This window comes from Lissotriton helveticus, chromosome 8 (genome assembly GCF_964261635.1).
Source record: "Lissotriton helveticus chromosome 8, aLisHel1.1, whole genome shotgun sequence".
Lineage (NCBI taxonomy): Eukaryota > Metazoa > Chordata > Amphibia > Caudata > Salamandridae > Lissotriton > Lissotriton helveticus.
The window spans coordinates 1,169,963,071-1,169,979,403 of record NC_136069.1 but is presented as its reverse complement, the minus strand read 5'-3'; the positions used below and the strand labels follow the sequence as shown (position 1 = coordinate 1,169,979,403).

The window sequence follows — 16,333 nt, the reverse complement described above, 5'->3', positions numbered from 1 at the left end:
TGGGGCCGTTGTGGAGATTAAGCAAGCTATTGCCCAGAGTTGCAGAGTGGGACCCATGGTTACCATAGGCACCTCGGCGAGAATTATCGAGTCCGCGGACATTGACCCAAGACCCTGCCGCATCGGGAATTGAACCCTGGTCCCGGGCCGATCTCTGCTTCAGCGTCTACCGCTTCTAACCAGTGAGCCACACTTCCCCACCAACATCTTGATATAGGTGCTGCAACCGGGAGTCTCCTCATTAGATCCCCTACTCCTGTTCAGTGATGTACTTCACTGACATCCTGTTGGAGACCTGGTCCAAACCCAACTCTGGGTTCCTGTTAGTAGGACGATCACTCTCCGCCATCGGCCCACGACAGCGGGCCCAATTTTCTTCACCCAACAGCTTACTCCGGAGAGCTTGGTGGTCAAAGTGTCGACTTCCTATGGCCCATTCCCTACTGCTCTCCCTGACAGGAAATCCAAAAGGCTGGACTCTTTGGGGAAGAAAATGTGTTCGAGGCATGTGGGCTGCTGAATTCATATCTGTAGCATAGATCGCCGCCTAGTGTTGGGTCCGGATGATTGCACATTGTTGTCCTGGAAGAGTCTTCGAAGTATCACGAGATAGGTGGCTCCTCCCCTGGACTACAGTGCGCATGGGCATCGACTCCATCCCCAGATTGTTTTTTTCCGCCATTGGGTTCGGATGCATATTTGATCACTCAAGATCGGAATCGATAGAAACTTTCTTTAGGCCCAAAGACCTTTCCTATATCGTTGGTATTGTTTGCGTTCGGTGCCCAGCTCTGTTCCGGCTCAGTTCCTGAGTCGGACATCCGGAGGACCCGTGTGGATCTTCGGTGCTTGAGGCCTAGTCAACGCAGCCAAACTATGACGAATCATCATGGAACGGAGCCCGTTCAAGAGATGCCCCGTGTGCAACTCGAAGTATCCCCACATCGATGTCCACCCGGTGTGCAACAAGTGCCTGTCGCCGGATCACGATGAAGCCAACTGTATGGCTTGTTCCCGTTTTCGCTCCAAGAAAACGCTTCGACTTGGGCGCGTGGCGCGCCAGGAGGCCCAGCTGACGGCCCCTGCCCCGGTGAACATTTTCGAGGGGGAAGAAACAGACGAGCAGGAAGATCGGGAGCCGATTTCAACTCCAGCGGCGGAGATCGACTCCAACTACGACGCAGACGTAGAAATGCTCGAAACAGAAGACGTCGTCGTCGACGAGGTAGGAGACGACAATGAGGCCTATGGGGCCACGGAAGATAGCTCAGGGGAAGAGCTATGCACCGTTCGAACAATCACTAAGTCTCCGGTCGAGTGATCGCCACATGGCCTTACCCATAATCTTGCACCTGGATCCACGGTCTCGCCTACCGGCCCGGCTACGGTCCATCCTACGGAGCCGCCATTGGTGAAATCAAAACCGAAAGTGAAAGCTTCGGTCTCGACGAAACCGACAGTGATCGAGACGCCGTCGACACAGAAGACGCCTGTCGCTTTGGTCGCCTCCGCGTCTTCAGACACGTCGGGCCAGCCGAAGAAGGTTGTCGATCCGGTGAAGTCGCTCAAGAGCGTCGAACCGAAGTCGCACAAGGGCGTCGAGCCGAAAACTGGGGCGCCAAAAAAGGCTGTCAAGGCCATCGAGCCGAAACCCTCGGCGCCACAGGCCGTCGACACAACCAAAGGACTTGAAGCTCTAAAGGCTGTCGACCCAGCACGTCGTCCGGACCAGGCCAAAAGTAATGTTGCACTCGAGTCTGCACATGCTGGTGGATCGAGAACACCTGTCAGGTCGACAAAACCGTGCGCATCTTTCACAAAGCAGGTATCGGACTCGTTGCAACGCATCAGGAACAAGGCCTCCGCGGTCGATCCAAAGGTCGCTTCCACCTCGAAGCCCGCTGCAAAACCGCCAAAGTCGACGGCGCAGATCCAGTTCACGCTGCCGCCGAAAGTGGTGCCGAAGGCGTTCGCGCCCAGGACGGTCGACAACGCGCCCAAGGTGTCCACGGGACCGCAGCCAACACCTGCTGTTGGAGGCACAAAGCACCTACAACCCCTGATGGAGGAGCAGTCGGAGCAATTTATCGACGCCGACACCGGTAAACTTTCCATCTACAAGCGAAAGATCACGCCGGCACAGCCTATGGAGTCCTACACCATTCCTTTGAAGAGGAAAAAGGCTTCTACGGATTCCCCGGTTCTGATTGAACCTATTTATCCACGGCCGCAAGACACTGCTCCGACCTCACCCACTTGCTCTGATGTGGAGGCTGGGGAAGGTGAGGATGAGGAGTACAACTTCCCTGCTGACACTGATCCTGAAGATCACCATGACTCATGGGCAGATGCTGGGGACCCAGGGGATCCGCAAACTGCCCCGGACACTCAAGTATATGCTGTTAAAACCTCGCCTACTGAGGATTCTGCGGCATTTAATGCTCTAATTGAGAGGGCAGCTAAAAATCACGACGTCCAGCTGCATGCTGACCCTGTTGAAGTGGATTTTCTGTTTGATAGCTTTTCCACATCTGAAAAGACTGTCAAGACTCTGCCAATGCTGAAGGGGGTTTTGAAACATGCTGCGGACATTTTTAAAGAGCCCACACGCGCCGGGGATGCCTGGCTTCACCTTGGAGGTGCCGGGATTGAAAAAAAAATATCGTCCGGCACCTGGCGACCCTACATACATCAAGGGCCAGTTGCCGTTGGACTCTCTCGTTGTGTCTAATGCCCGGAAGAGGGCAAATTCACAAACTACTGGTGATGCTCCTCCCCCTGACACGGGATCTAAAGTGCTAGAGGCATCAGGGAAGAGGGTGGCGGCTCATGCGGCCAATATCTGGCGTATTTCAAACACTCAGGCCCTCTTGGCCAGATATGACAGGGCACACTATGATACACTTGAGACCCTGTTACAACACTTGCCAGACGAGTAACAGGAGGCAGCAGAGATGCTCATTCAGGAAGGGAACCTCATCTCAAATGCTTCTATTAAATGTGCACTGGACGCAGCAGACACCGCGGCCAGGGACATTAACACAAGTGTGATGTTGAGACGTCAGGCCTGGCTCCGGGTTCAAACCAGAGATACAAACCACCATCCTCAATCAGCCTGTAAACCCTGATCACTTATTTGGACCTGAGGTGGATACCACCCTGGAAAAAATAAAGAAAGACACCAAGACTGCGAAGTCCATGGGGGCTCTCCAGTCCCAGCAGTTCAGGGGTAGTACTTTTCGTCGCTCAAGCAATAGAGGTGTTTCCAGAGGCCAGATGTCCCAGCAAACACAGTACACGAAAGGTGGTGCACAAACCTCTTACAACAAGCAGAGCAGAGGCGGATATCGCGGCAACAGCACCAAGGGCAGAGGTCGTGGAAACAACCCCCGATCCTCCGCCACCAACAAACAGTGATGCCTTGTCACTGCCCCCCGACCATACCACGCCTGTCGGGGGGAGACTCCAACAGTTCCTACCTGTCTGGAAATCCATCACCACAGACAGGTGGGTCAGAAAACTTATTCAGTACGGTTATTGTCTGGAGTTAACGTCCACTCCACCCAACATCCCACCAAGGCACCGTCCTATGTCAACAGAGCATTTGCACTTATTGCAGCAAGAGGTGCTCGTCATGCTGCAAAAAGGGGCAATCGAGCTTGTGCCAGTGGCGCAACAGGGCTCTGGAGTATACTCCCTGTACTTCTTAATCCCAAAGAAGGACGGGTCCCTGCGACCCATTCTGGACCTCAGGCCCCTGAACCAGTACATTCTCTCGGAACACTTTCATATGCTCACGCTGCAGCAGGTTCTTCCGTTGCTCAATCAGGGGGATTTCCTCGCAACATTAGATCTAAAAGATGCGTATTTTCACATTCCGCTACATCCGTCACACAGAAAATACCTCAGATTCACCATTCAGAATCGGCATTACCAATTCAAGGTCCTCCCTTTCGGAGTGACCACAGCGCCCAGGGTGTTCACAAAATGCCTGGCGACAGTGGCAGCGCACCTCAGGAGACAAAACGTCCACGTCTACCCTTATCTGGACGACTGGCTTGTCCAAGCAAAGTCAGCCCAGCAGTGTGCTGCCAACATGTCCCACACCATTCACCTTCTTCACGATCTGGGTTTCTCACTGAATTACCCAAAGTTGCACCTTCAGCCAGCCCATGTGCGGCAGTATCTGGGCGCGACAATAGATACTCTGGCAGCCACAGCTCAGCCAAATTCTGTGAGGATCAACAGCATTCAGTCGCTGATCCAGAAATTCAGACCGCAACACTCGCTTCCAGCACGAGTGTTCATGCAGTTAATAGGCATGATGGCCTCCTGCATCTTCATAGTCCCGCACGCGAGACTACATATGCGTCCGCTTCAAGAGTGCTTAGCACGTCAGTGGAATCAGGCTCACGGACAGTTGAAAGACCTAGTGTTGGTGACCGGTCGGGCATACACCTCTCTGCATTGGTGGAATCCTCACAACCTTTGCCAGGGCCGACCGTTCCAAGAGCCTGTTCCACAGATCATCCTAACGACGGACGCTTCTCTACAGGGTTGGGGAGCTCATGTGCTCCACTACACAGTGCAGGGACTATGGACACAACAGCAAAGGAATATGCACATCAACCACTTGGAACTGCTGGCAATCTTCCTGGTGATGAAGGCATTCAAAGTACATCTGTGCAACAAAGTCGTGTTGATCCGGACGGACAACATGACAGCCATGTACTACATTCAGAAGCAGCGAGGTACACACTCTCCACAGTTGTCTCATCTGGCTCAGAGCATGTGGAAGTGGGCCATTCAGAGGAACATCTTCCTCATGGCGGAACACCTCCCAGGCAAGGACAATCTGATGGCGGATCTGCTCAGCAGGTACAGCCACCAAATGCACGAGTGGGAGATACATCCATCAGTACTCCACCCGTACTTCCAGCAGTGGGGTCATCCAGAGATAGACCTGTTCGCCACGAGGGAAAATGCCAAAGATTTGCCGCCAGGTTCCCGCACCCACAGTCGCAGGGCAATGCGATATGGATGAACTGGTAAGGCAAATTTGCGTACGCTTTTCCCCCAGCACCTCTAATACCGCTGGTGGCACGAAAGCTAAAGCAACACTCGATGACGCTCATCCTGGTTGCTCCAACGTGGGCCTGCCAACCATGGTACACCACGTTTCTAGAACTTTCCGTGGTACCGCATCAAAGGCTGCACCTCACACCCAGACTTTTGACGCAGAGCCATGGCGACATTCAGTACCCAGATCCGCAACAGCTCAACCTGGCGATCTGGCTCCTGAGGTCTTAGAGTTTGGCTACCTCAACTTGCCTCCTGACTGCATGGATATCATACGGGAGGCAAGAAAGCCCACCACCAGAGCATGCTACGCAGCAAAATGGAAGCGGTTTGTCATTTATTGCGTGGAACACAACATTGACCCGCTTGACGCGTCCACGCACAACATCATTTGTTATCTGTTGCATCTTTACAAATGCAATCTGGCGTATGCTTCCATTCGGATACATTTATCCGCTATTGCAGCTTATCTCCAAAACCGGCAGCATCTCTCCCTTTTCCGAGTACCTGCCATTAAAGCTTTTCTAGAAGGGCTCAAGCGTGTCATTCCTCCCAGGACCCCTCCTGCTCCTGAGTGGAATCTTAATGTGGTACTCACCCGACTGATGGGTCCACCTTTTGAGCCTTTACATTCATGCGAGATTCAGTTCTTAACATGAAAGTGGCTTTCCTAATAGCCATTACGTCACTGCGACGTGTTAGTGAGCTCCAAGCACTCACTGTACAAGAGCCAGAGCCCTATCTCCCTGAGAGTGCTAGGAAAACAGTGGTGAGCTCCTTAGTACTCTCATCACTTGACTACTGTAACGGACTGTTTGTAAACGCCCAGGCACGGGTGGTGGCCAAACTGCAGCTTATTCAAAATGCGGCTGCAAGGCTACTAGCTGGCATTCCTAAGTTTCAGTCCACCAAGCAAGCGATAAGAAATTTCCACTGGTTAACAGTGAGAAATCGCATTAGATTCAAGACCCTTTGCCTCACCTATAAAGCCCTTAAGGGTCTTGGACCAGCATTTCTCAAACAGAAACTCTATTACTACTCACCAAAAAGATCCTTACGCTCCGAACAGAGTCACCTACTGGTAGTACCACGTACCAGGACGGTGACATGGGGCGATAGAAGCTTTACCAACGCTGCAGCCAAAATCTGGAACATGCTCCCAAAGGAAATAAAACTGTCACCCTCGTTATTTCAATTTAGAAAATTGGTAAAAACCTGGTTATTCGACCAATAATCTGTTCAGTAACAATACGTTTTAAGGCAGATACCACTTCATTCTGGGATTTTCCGCAAAATTATAGCGCCAAGACACCCACGGGTATACGCCGCGCTTTATACATTTTTAAAATAAATAAATAAAATAAATTCATACAAATTCACCCCAACCGGGTGGTGCTGCGCACTAACCCTAAATTTCTTCCTAAGGTGGTTTCACAGTTCCATGTCAATCAAACTATTGAACTGCCTGTGTTCTTCCAAAATCCAGAGACAGTGGCTGAAAGAATGCTCCACACTCTGGACGTCAAACGAGCTTTAATGTACTACATTGATAGAACCAAAGATTTTAGGAAGACGAGACAACTCTTTGTTGCCTTTTCTGCCCAACACAAAGGCAGCCCCATTTCCAAAGCAGGTATAGCCAGGCGGATCGTTAAATGTATTCAAATTTGCTATCATAAGGCTAAGCGCACTTTTACACTCCCCCCCCCCCCACGCCCCCCCCTAGAGCCCACTCCACCCGTAAGTTGGGGGCCTCCATGGCTTTCCTCGAAAATATCCCTTTGGAAGACATTTGTAGAGCAGCCACATGGTCTTCCCCACACACATTTACTAAACACTACTGTGTAGATGTGCACTCCAAGCAGCAGGCAGCTGTATGGCAGGCTGTTCTAAAAACACTTTTTCAGACGTCTGCAGCTGGCACAGGCGGCCGCCGCTAATGGAGGGACTGCTATATATTCTATGCTACAGATATGAATTCAGCAGCCCACATGCCTCGAACTGAATATGCTACTTACCAGTATGCATCTGTTCTTGGCATGTAGGGCTGCTGACATTAATATGCAGCAAAGTTCACAATTTGTCATGGATTGGACATGACCGACTCACTGGGCAGAGCTGTTTATTTAACTGTGGTCCTGAGGCGCCATGCCTGTTTGATGACGACTTGCTTTTTCAAGGGATATCCAAGCTTCCCTTAATGACATGCACTTCAATTGCTCCTTTCGTGGCTACAGAAGGGGCTTCCAACTGCTCCAGTATCCTGCCAGCCACTGAGCTGTGCATGCTCCCCAGCCACTGTGTGGAGGAGGGCACGGTACCTGTAGACCTCATCGGTGAGGTACCCAGCAGTCTGCTACTATCCACCACCCTTTCGACACATGCAGCCGCCACAATTTCCTAGTTTGCCCCTTTATCACCATGGGCATCCAGTTGGCAGCAGATTCGCCATCACCTGCCCCACTGGCAGTCAATTACATCGGACAGGTGGCTCTTGCAGATTGTCCGAAGGGGCTACTTCCTCCCCTTCGAGATGGCCCCTCCCTCCATGCTGCCATCCCTTGACTGGCTGATGGAGGATCATTTGTCCTTATTCTGCGAGGAAGTCATGGCTCTCTTGGCAGAGGGAGTCATAGAGAGGGTTCCAGGGCCAGAAGTAGACTGTGGTTGCTATTTCTTCTACTTTCTGGTCCCCACAAAGGACAAGGGCCTTCGTTCTACCCTAGACCTTTGAGCCCTTAAATTTTTTCTCAAGAAAGAGAATTTCAGGATGTTTATGCTAGCCCAGGCGTTACACTTGCAGTATGCCTATTTTCATACTCCTGTCCTGCCTGCCAACGGAAATTTTCTGCGGTTTACAGTAGGCCGTGAGTATTTTCAGTTCAGTGTGCTCCCCCTTGGCCTTACCAGTGCCCCTCTGGTGTTCACCAAGGCAGTGGTTGCAGCTCATCCGCGGACGTCAGGGGCGCCAGTCTTCCCCCTAACTCGATGACTGGCTGTTGAAGGCATGTTTGCCCCAGGCAGTCATCTCTCACCTCAAGATGATGGCGAAGCCTTTGCAATCGCTGGGCTTCACTTTCAATGTGCCTTAATCACCCTGACTCTGTTAGAAGCTCCCTTTCATCAGAGCTGTTCTGGACACCGTGCTGTTTTGGGCTGTCCTCCTGAGCGGCTAGTCAGGGATACTCAGACCATGATACCACTGTTTCAGCCTCTATCCTGTGTTTCGGTGAGTCTAAGGCTGCTGGGCCTCATGGCCTCCTGCATGCGACTGGTGACACATGCAAGATAGCATGTGCAGGCTTTGCAGTGGGACCTGAATTTCCAGTGGAGTAGTGTCAGGGGAATCTCTCCAACTTGGTCCACATCTTGGAGGGAACTGCAAGAGATCTGCAGTAGTGGCTGATTAACCGCAATTGGGTGAGGAGCAGATCCCTTGCCTAACTAGATCTGACGCTAGTGACGGATGCGTCACTCCTGGGATTGGGTGGCCATCTGGGAGAGGTCGAGATCAAAGGTCTCTGGTCTCTGTTGGAATCCGGTCTTCACATCATTGACTGACATTGAAACCCTTTGTACTCTCCATCAAGGGAAGGCTAGTGCAGGTGTTCACGGACAACATCACTACCATGTGGTACTGCAACAACCAGGGCGAGGTAGGGTCGGGACCCTTTGTCAAGAGTCCCAGCGTCTCTGCACGTAACTAGAATAGCAGGACATTTTCCTGGTAGTTCAACAACTGGCAGGTTTGATGAACGCCAGGGTGGACGAACTCAGTCATCGATACCTAGCGGATCACAAATTGTGTCTATCTGGAGGTGGCACAAGGTCTCTTTCAACAGTGGGGAGAGCCTTGGTTAGATCTGTTTGGATCTGTGGGGAACGTGCAATGTCTGCGGTTTTGCGCGCTGGAGTTTTCAAGCCGGCTCTTGCTCGGAGACTCTTTTCGTCTCGAGTGGAGCTCGGGCCTCCTCTACGCCTTTCCACCCATACCCCTCCTGACAAGAGTTCTCAAACAGATCAGGAATGACTGGGCTTCAAGTCATCCTTGTGGCCCCAGACTGGAGGATAGTTGGTCAGGCTCTAGATACCAGACTCTTAATGGCCAATCAGGCTGCCCCTTCGGGTTCTCCACCCGAATTTGTCCACTCTCTGCCTTCTTGTGTGGAGGTTGAGTGGCAGCAAGTGACAGCTTTCGACCTTCCTCCTCAAGTCTGTAATGTGATTCTAGCAGCCTGGCGTTTCTCCACCAAAACAGTATATGCCTGCTGTTACAAAATAATTGTGTTATGGTGTGCAGGAAAGTCAATTGATCCCCTTTCGGCCCCTCTTTATGAAGTTCAGCTTTTTGCTCTTTCCCTTGCACAACAGGGCTCTTCACTGAGCATCATTAAGGGATATCTTTCTGCTCTGGCTGTCTTCTTGCGGCTGCCTGACTAACTCCCCTTCTTTAATCCCCTATTGTACATAGGTTTTTGAAAGGTCTCGTCAACCTTTTCCCCCTTAACTATTCCTTATGCCTCTGGTGGACCTTAATTTGGTTCTGACATTTGTATTGTGTGCTCCGTATGAACCTCTACACAACTGTCTACTCTGGCTCCTCACACTGAAAACAGTCATCCTGGTGGCAATTACATCTGCCTGTAGAGTGAATGAACTGCAGGCCTTATCATCTAAGCCGCCGTATCTCAGTCTATCCTGGCAAAGTATTCACTGTTTGTTTGTTTCTTTAATTAACAAATTCCATTATTTTTTTTACCCACAGCTGTGCATGCCTGGTCGTACCCACTTTAGATAAACATTCCAAGGATTTTTTTTACATTTGTGAATATCATATTTTTTCAATACAGTAAACATCATCAAGTTTTAGGTCCGATTTTAGATTTTATTCCTTCAAGGCAGTCGTGCCAAAAATACATCCTTCTATCTGGGCTTTAATTTGATCATTATAGAAATATTGATGTGTTTCCGTCTCAATTTCTTTTTTATATCTAGTTTCATAATTATTTTATCAATTTTTCACTACATTCAGTTCTTGATTCAAAGTGATTGAAGTCCCGTTAACCGTTCCATTGTATTTCCCCATCTTAAGTTTTAGCAGTGCCGGTCAAATTAGTATGTTTGCCGAAGTAAACCGTAAATAATGTGTGTATTCTCTTACCAACCTTTAGGTGTTGCCATTTGCATACAAGCATGCCTTGGTAAATAAAATGTACGGTAGAGGCCTCAAGTTTGCAACAAAACTCGCAGAAGAGAAGCCAACTAAGGAAAACTGGAAAAATTGTATACAGGTATGTAAAACCTCCTGTAAGTCACATAGATTTACTTTTCATACAGCAGTGCTTCAGTAAATGTGTATGCTTTCCTGACTAAATGTTGTAGGTTAGTATTAAGATATTTATTCAGGGACTACAATTTTATTTAGTTAACGTAATCAATTTTTTTAAGTGGATAGTTATGTAATTCTGTCCCTAAATCTTAAAGCATTGTGTGTTTCCAAGTGGACCGTCATAATTTAATTATGCTGTAGGTCAGTTCTGCAAGCATTTAAGGTTCTGTTCTCTTCGTATATCAGCTCTTACTTGGGAATTTTAACTATTTGGCTATATTAGTTCACCATCTGTTTGGACAGAAAAGTCCTCTGTATGGAAATGCGTACCCCTGCCTTGAGTGACTAACTGTATTGTTGTTTGAATCCCAAATGCTGATTTTTGTTGTCATAGGCAAACACTGTCATGCATGTGTGCCATGACACAGGCCTGTCTCACGAACTGCAGTCTTGTTGGACCGAGATGGGCGTCCAAAGCACTACCTTCATAGTGGTGTAAGGCTTCTGCCTTCACCAGGAGTTGAGCAGTATGAGCACAGTGGTGACCGCATACCTTGTAGTGATCAGTAGGCTTGAACTAGTCCTTTTTAACTTGTACCAGTGCAGGCTTCCTCACCTTTTTAATGTTCCACTGCTGTGTGCTTATCTCACCTTTGGCTACATCAGTTAGCTGTACAGTACTGGTGAATCTGCACTGGTTGTATGTGTGCCTTTGAAGGGTATAGAACAGGGTTAGGTCAGTACCATGCACTGAGTGCATGTATTGGGTGTATGAGTGCCTGCGAGAATCATGAGAGATGACGTGTTGTACAGCAGCAGCGGTGCGTCCATTGGGGCGTAGGGGCGTAGCCCCACTAAGCCTGGTGGACGCACCTGCGGCTGCAACAGAGAGAGCACGGAGCACCTAAATAAAATGCAGCGCTTCGGGAGTTACGACCGGGACAGCCCCGATGGAATAGGGAGTGCGCAGGGGGTGGGGCTGGGTTAGGTTACAAGTCGACTGACTCTGCTGCGCAATTTAATTACGGGCGGAAACTTGCCCGCGCATGCGCCTTAGCGCCAACTTAGTCAAGTTGACTGAGAGGGACCAGGGGGTGTGTCTGCTGGGCCCCGTCCTTTGAAATGGCGCCAGGGCGAGTAGTCTTTGTGCCCCCCTCCGTCGGGGACGTGCGCGCCGTGACGTTTCCAGTAGTTGCGCACTAGAGTCTGACACTGAGTTCGGCGTTGTCAGACAGACCGTCACTCGAGCTGGTAAGTTAATAAATATCATTATTAATAATTAATAAGCAGTGGCTGCTCAGTGCTCATACCTGACGGGGACACGCGCGCAGAGATGGGGACAAAAGCGAAAGGCATGACTCCCAACATAACAAGAGGAAAGGCGGCGCGGGCGAGTGCCGTGAGGAAGGCGAGTAAACTTTCTCTCACACTCAGGCACGCTCCTTCTTCACAAAAGCCAGGGAGGAGGGCCTGCACGTTTCATCATGGGCTCAAGTTATAAAAACTTCTGCGCCGCCTGCCTTCCTCAATCCTCACTCAGTCTCTCACAGACACATGCCGCGCACACCGCTAAAGGATATGGGGGTCCGGGCAAAGGGCGCTAAGGAGCAGGCGGCGCCGACAGAGATGTGTTGTCCTTGTTATTCATGCCGTTAGTTACGGAAGGCGGTAGACAGGCAGCAGAGCACAATAATGTACCAGAAGTATTTGCACAAATCCAGACTGTCACCCACACGATTTACGTCACACTTCAGTATAGCACAATCTGCTCAGACCTGCTGGTACGCTCCCTCTCAAAATAAAAAGTGCAGTCACGCGAAGATCCCTACAGCAGAAAATCATTATGACACAAAGCTATCACATAATTTTTGCATTTTGGGCCCATTGCACCGTTCAAAATACAGATTATTTTTGTCCGTGCTGATGTATACTTTGTGCAGTAGGAGAATCTGGAAAGAATACATTGAATAAAGGGCCAATATCGTTTGTGGTAGAAAGCTGTAAATTATTCTGCACCAAAAACGGCAACTTTTACTTCAGCCCAAAGTATTTTTTAATCCATGTCATGGGCAGTATCACTTATACCAAACTGCAGTATTTGCTGTGATTTCATAGCATATACTTGCTTCCTGTGCCCCTCAGTACTACCGTGCACTTGTCTCTGAATCTTTGGTGTTCACATTACATTATTTGTAAGCAGGAAAGACTCTCATATGCAAACGGTTCACTATGCGCTCCATAGGCAGGGTACTCTGTACACCAAGGTGTTTGAATCTCTTTTATATTTTGCTGTACCATCTAACATTCTCATTTTAATAGCCTGATCACTCCCTTCCTGGCTACTCTTTCTCTATTGTGGTGTAGGACACTCAGGAGCATATTTTCAAAATAAATTTTGAGCGCGGTGCTACGCCAAATTTGGCAATGCTGCTGAGGTCTGACATATTTTAAATGCAGGGATGCGCTGTATTCATAAGAATATGGCGCACCCCTGTGTTTCTCCTAGCGCTAGTGCAAAAAACAGCTGCCTTATGAAAGGGGCCAGCAGTAAGAAGTTGGAAAGGTAACACCTGTGGGGAAAAACACTATACCTTCAAAATAAAACCAAAACAGCTGCATGTAAATGTAAAAGTATATGCAAAATGGGCTAATATTAGAAAAAATAACCAGCATGGTTGTACATGTTCACATGCAAAAGCAGATGGTTTAATGAGGAAGGGCACATGGCTCTGGACATCGATGCAGTTGGGAATCTTTGAATCTCACACACCTCACCCAACACCTCCTATTTTGGGCAAAATATGTGTATCTGTGAACGGCCTTATGTATGGCAGCGAGAATTGCGTGCTTCACACAGCATGCCACATGAGCAGTACCTAGATGTCTGTCTTTAATATTTCTGATACTGCAACCAGGCATATCACACAACAACAACAAACACACACCAAGCCAGGCCGTCTTTGCCAGTGCTTACTAGCAGTATCAGATACATGAATGAAATTGCAAGATATTGACAATAGCTAGCATTGAGCATGAATTAAATCTTGAAATATGAGACTGAATTAAACAATAATAAGGTCTGTGGAGAGAAGGAGTAGCACTCTTTAAAGTGTCCCTCCCATTTCCCCCTTCACACTTTCCTCTGTAGTATCTCACTGCTAGTCCATTACATCCCTTTTCTGCCTGCATCTCCTTACGCCACCTCCTTTTATAGCAGTTTTTTTTACTATGTCTTTCTGCATCTCCTTCCTTGCATCACCTCCCTTTTGCCATGCCCTCTCTCACACAATCTCTCCGCAATTGGCACATATGGGATTGTATAAAAATTAACACCTTTATGATCCACTGACAGGGAGAGTGATAAACCTGCGCTGGCCGAAGCTTCAGATACAATGTTCTCCATCATGCACCTGCACTCCCTGTTGTGAACCCCATCCAGAACCTGAACTCAGCCAGGCTCCTAAAACTGCCTCAGTTCACAGTATGTGCTATACAAACCTTCTATGTTACATGAACACAAAAAGCTACAGAGACACATGTGAGAAACAGAGATACTCAAGGGAAAGGAAGATCAGGTCAAAAAGAAAAGTAAACCGGGGCACTTTTCTCTCCCATTGTGGATTTTATAGGTTTTGCAGCTGGAGATGGATTTACAAGCCTTACAGGCATTACATTTGTACAATTCCTGGGTGGTTTGAAGCCATGTAGATTTTGTTTCAGGATTTTGGTAGCTTTGGACCAATTTATCCTTTAGGGATTTTGGTCTCCGATATGTGATGACAGGAAAATTGCCAATGGTTTTACCTATTGTGGTGTCTGATTGAATGAGTCCCCAATGCTTGCCCATTAGTCTTTACAGTTTGTTTGATCTTGCGCTATATGTTGTTATCATACGTGGGTGTTTCACCAGTATATTTTATGGATGATTTAGAGGAACCCCTTTAACAAACATATCTCACATGACTAAATATTCGATTGAATATGAAACTATCATTTATTGCACATCGAGAATAATGGGCCACTTGGCATTAACCCCTTCCACACTCATGACGAGCTGGGCTCGTCATGCAGTAGCCTCCCAGCACGCTCATGACGAGCCCAGCTCGTCATGAATAATGGGTTTTTGCATATTCCAGCACAGGGCTGGAACTCATCGAGCATCGATGTGGTTAATTGAATATGTGTATAACCAATCGTCTAATCAATTTAATGAATTAACTTGTACTATAATAATTTTTTGCATTGTTTGTATATATGTTCTATTCAACACTTCACTTGGTACATGTCATTGGGAAGGCAGCACTTAAGGTGTATATTTTCCTATGTTTCCTTTCGTCGCTTTCTCCTAAATTAATGAAGAGAAACAACATGGATACTTTTAACAGCAATTCCTTTCGGTTTTCTTTTCTTCCCTTTCCATTAAATCTGTGAAGAAATGGAATCATGATGATCAAATCGGCATTGCGGTACCAAATTATGTAAATACACACAACAGAATTTCAATAATGATTTATAATCATTTTTAGAGACATAATCATGTATAAAAGAGTTTATGTGTTTTGTTTTGGTGAAATCCGCAATTACGGACCGTAGTGTTTCTTCTATGTCCATTGTGACATCATGCATACAAAATGGTGACTGTGAGGTATCATAAAACAACTTGACAAAGGCCTTTCTGCGGCTGAAACGTGTTGTTGTTTGGTGATTAAACCTACCAGAAATCGAATTTTGTGTGGCGCCTCGTTCCTATCTTGTGGAATTGAACTTTTGCTGTATCGTGGTAGCTGTCACCACGGCTGGGACCGGCGCTTGAAGGCAGGCAAACGGCGTTTCCTGACAGCACCTGGTGTGCAATATATACATACATATACACATATATATGTATATATTACATCTATATGTGTGTGTGTGTATGTGTGTGTATATATATATATTCACTGAAAAAACCATAGGTTATAGACCATATATAGTTAGGAATTAGCATTTACAAAACCTTGAAAATTCACTGAAAAAACCATAGGTTATAGACCATATATAGTTAGGAATTAGCATTTAAAAAACCTTATTTTACTCACACAAAACCATTGAAATTCCATATATAGTTAGTTGCACTAACTATATATCGCGCACCCGCAATCCACTGCTGATCATGTCACATATTACATCATTCATGACATGGTCAGTGACATCACTGATGACAACATCCAGTGATTATGTGTTTCTGTAAAGTTTAAATATGTTTTACATATTGAAGAATGAGTGGATGTATAAGTGTCTGAATAAAGGTTTTAGTAGGTGCGTGATTGACTGTATGAGTGAGTGATTAAATGCGTCTTACTGAATGCACGGGTTAGTGACTAAACTGTCTAAAAGTGTGCATCAGTATGTCTGTTGTTGTGCAAGCTGCTGCACGTGTTAATCAGTAGCTATATAAGTAGCTATATGGGTTATTGATTGGTTGCACAAGTATTTGTATGGGAGACTGAGTGTGTGTATGGCTGGCTGGGAGGTGTGTGACTCTGTGCAGATCAATGTGTACTTGTATCAGTGATTCTATAAGAGAGTAACTATGTGTTAGTATATGTTTCAAAAATGTAAGGTGTTCTGTGTTTAACTGTATAGATGAGAAAATGGAAGTGTGATTGATTCTTTTCAGGACTGACTAGGTGTGTGAGTAACTCCATGGATGAGTGGCAGAGTGTGAGTGTCTGTATAGGTGTATGAGTGCATATGATAGTGTTGTAAAGATGAGTGATTGTATGTATGAATGATTGTATGAGTGAATGTGTGTGTAGACATAGGAATCAGTGAGTGCGTATGTAGTAACTAGTATTGGTGTGTCAATGGTTTCAAAAATGATACTCTCTATTTAACACTGGGTGTAACGGAGGTTATATTAGAGTGTGAGGAGATGCATTGTATTAT

At 47.4% G+C, this 16,333-nt stretch overlaps 1 protein-coding gene across 1 annotated transcript in view; it reads left to right on the top strand.

Moving 5' to 3' along the window:
- Positions 1–16,333, top strand: part of LOC144773867 (tripeptidyl-peptidase 2-like) — a 457,098-nt gene that overhangs the window by 376,807 nt on the left and 63,958 nt on the right. Inside the window, exon 21 of the mRNA XM_078658951.1 lies at positions 10,251–10,370. Within this exon, the coding sequence (XP_078515077.1) occupies positions 10,251–10,370 (120 nt within the window). The remainder of the gene's footprint in view (positions 1–10,250; positions 10,371–16,333) is intronic.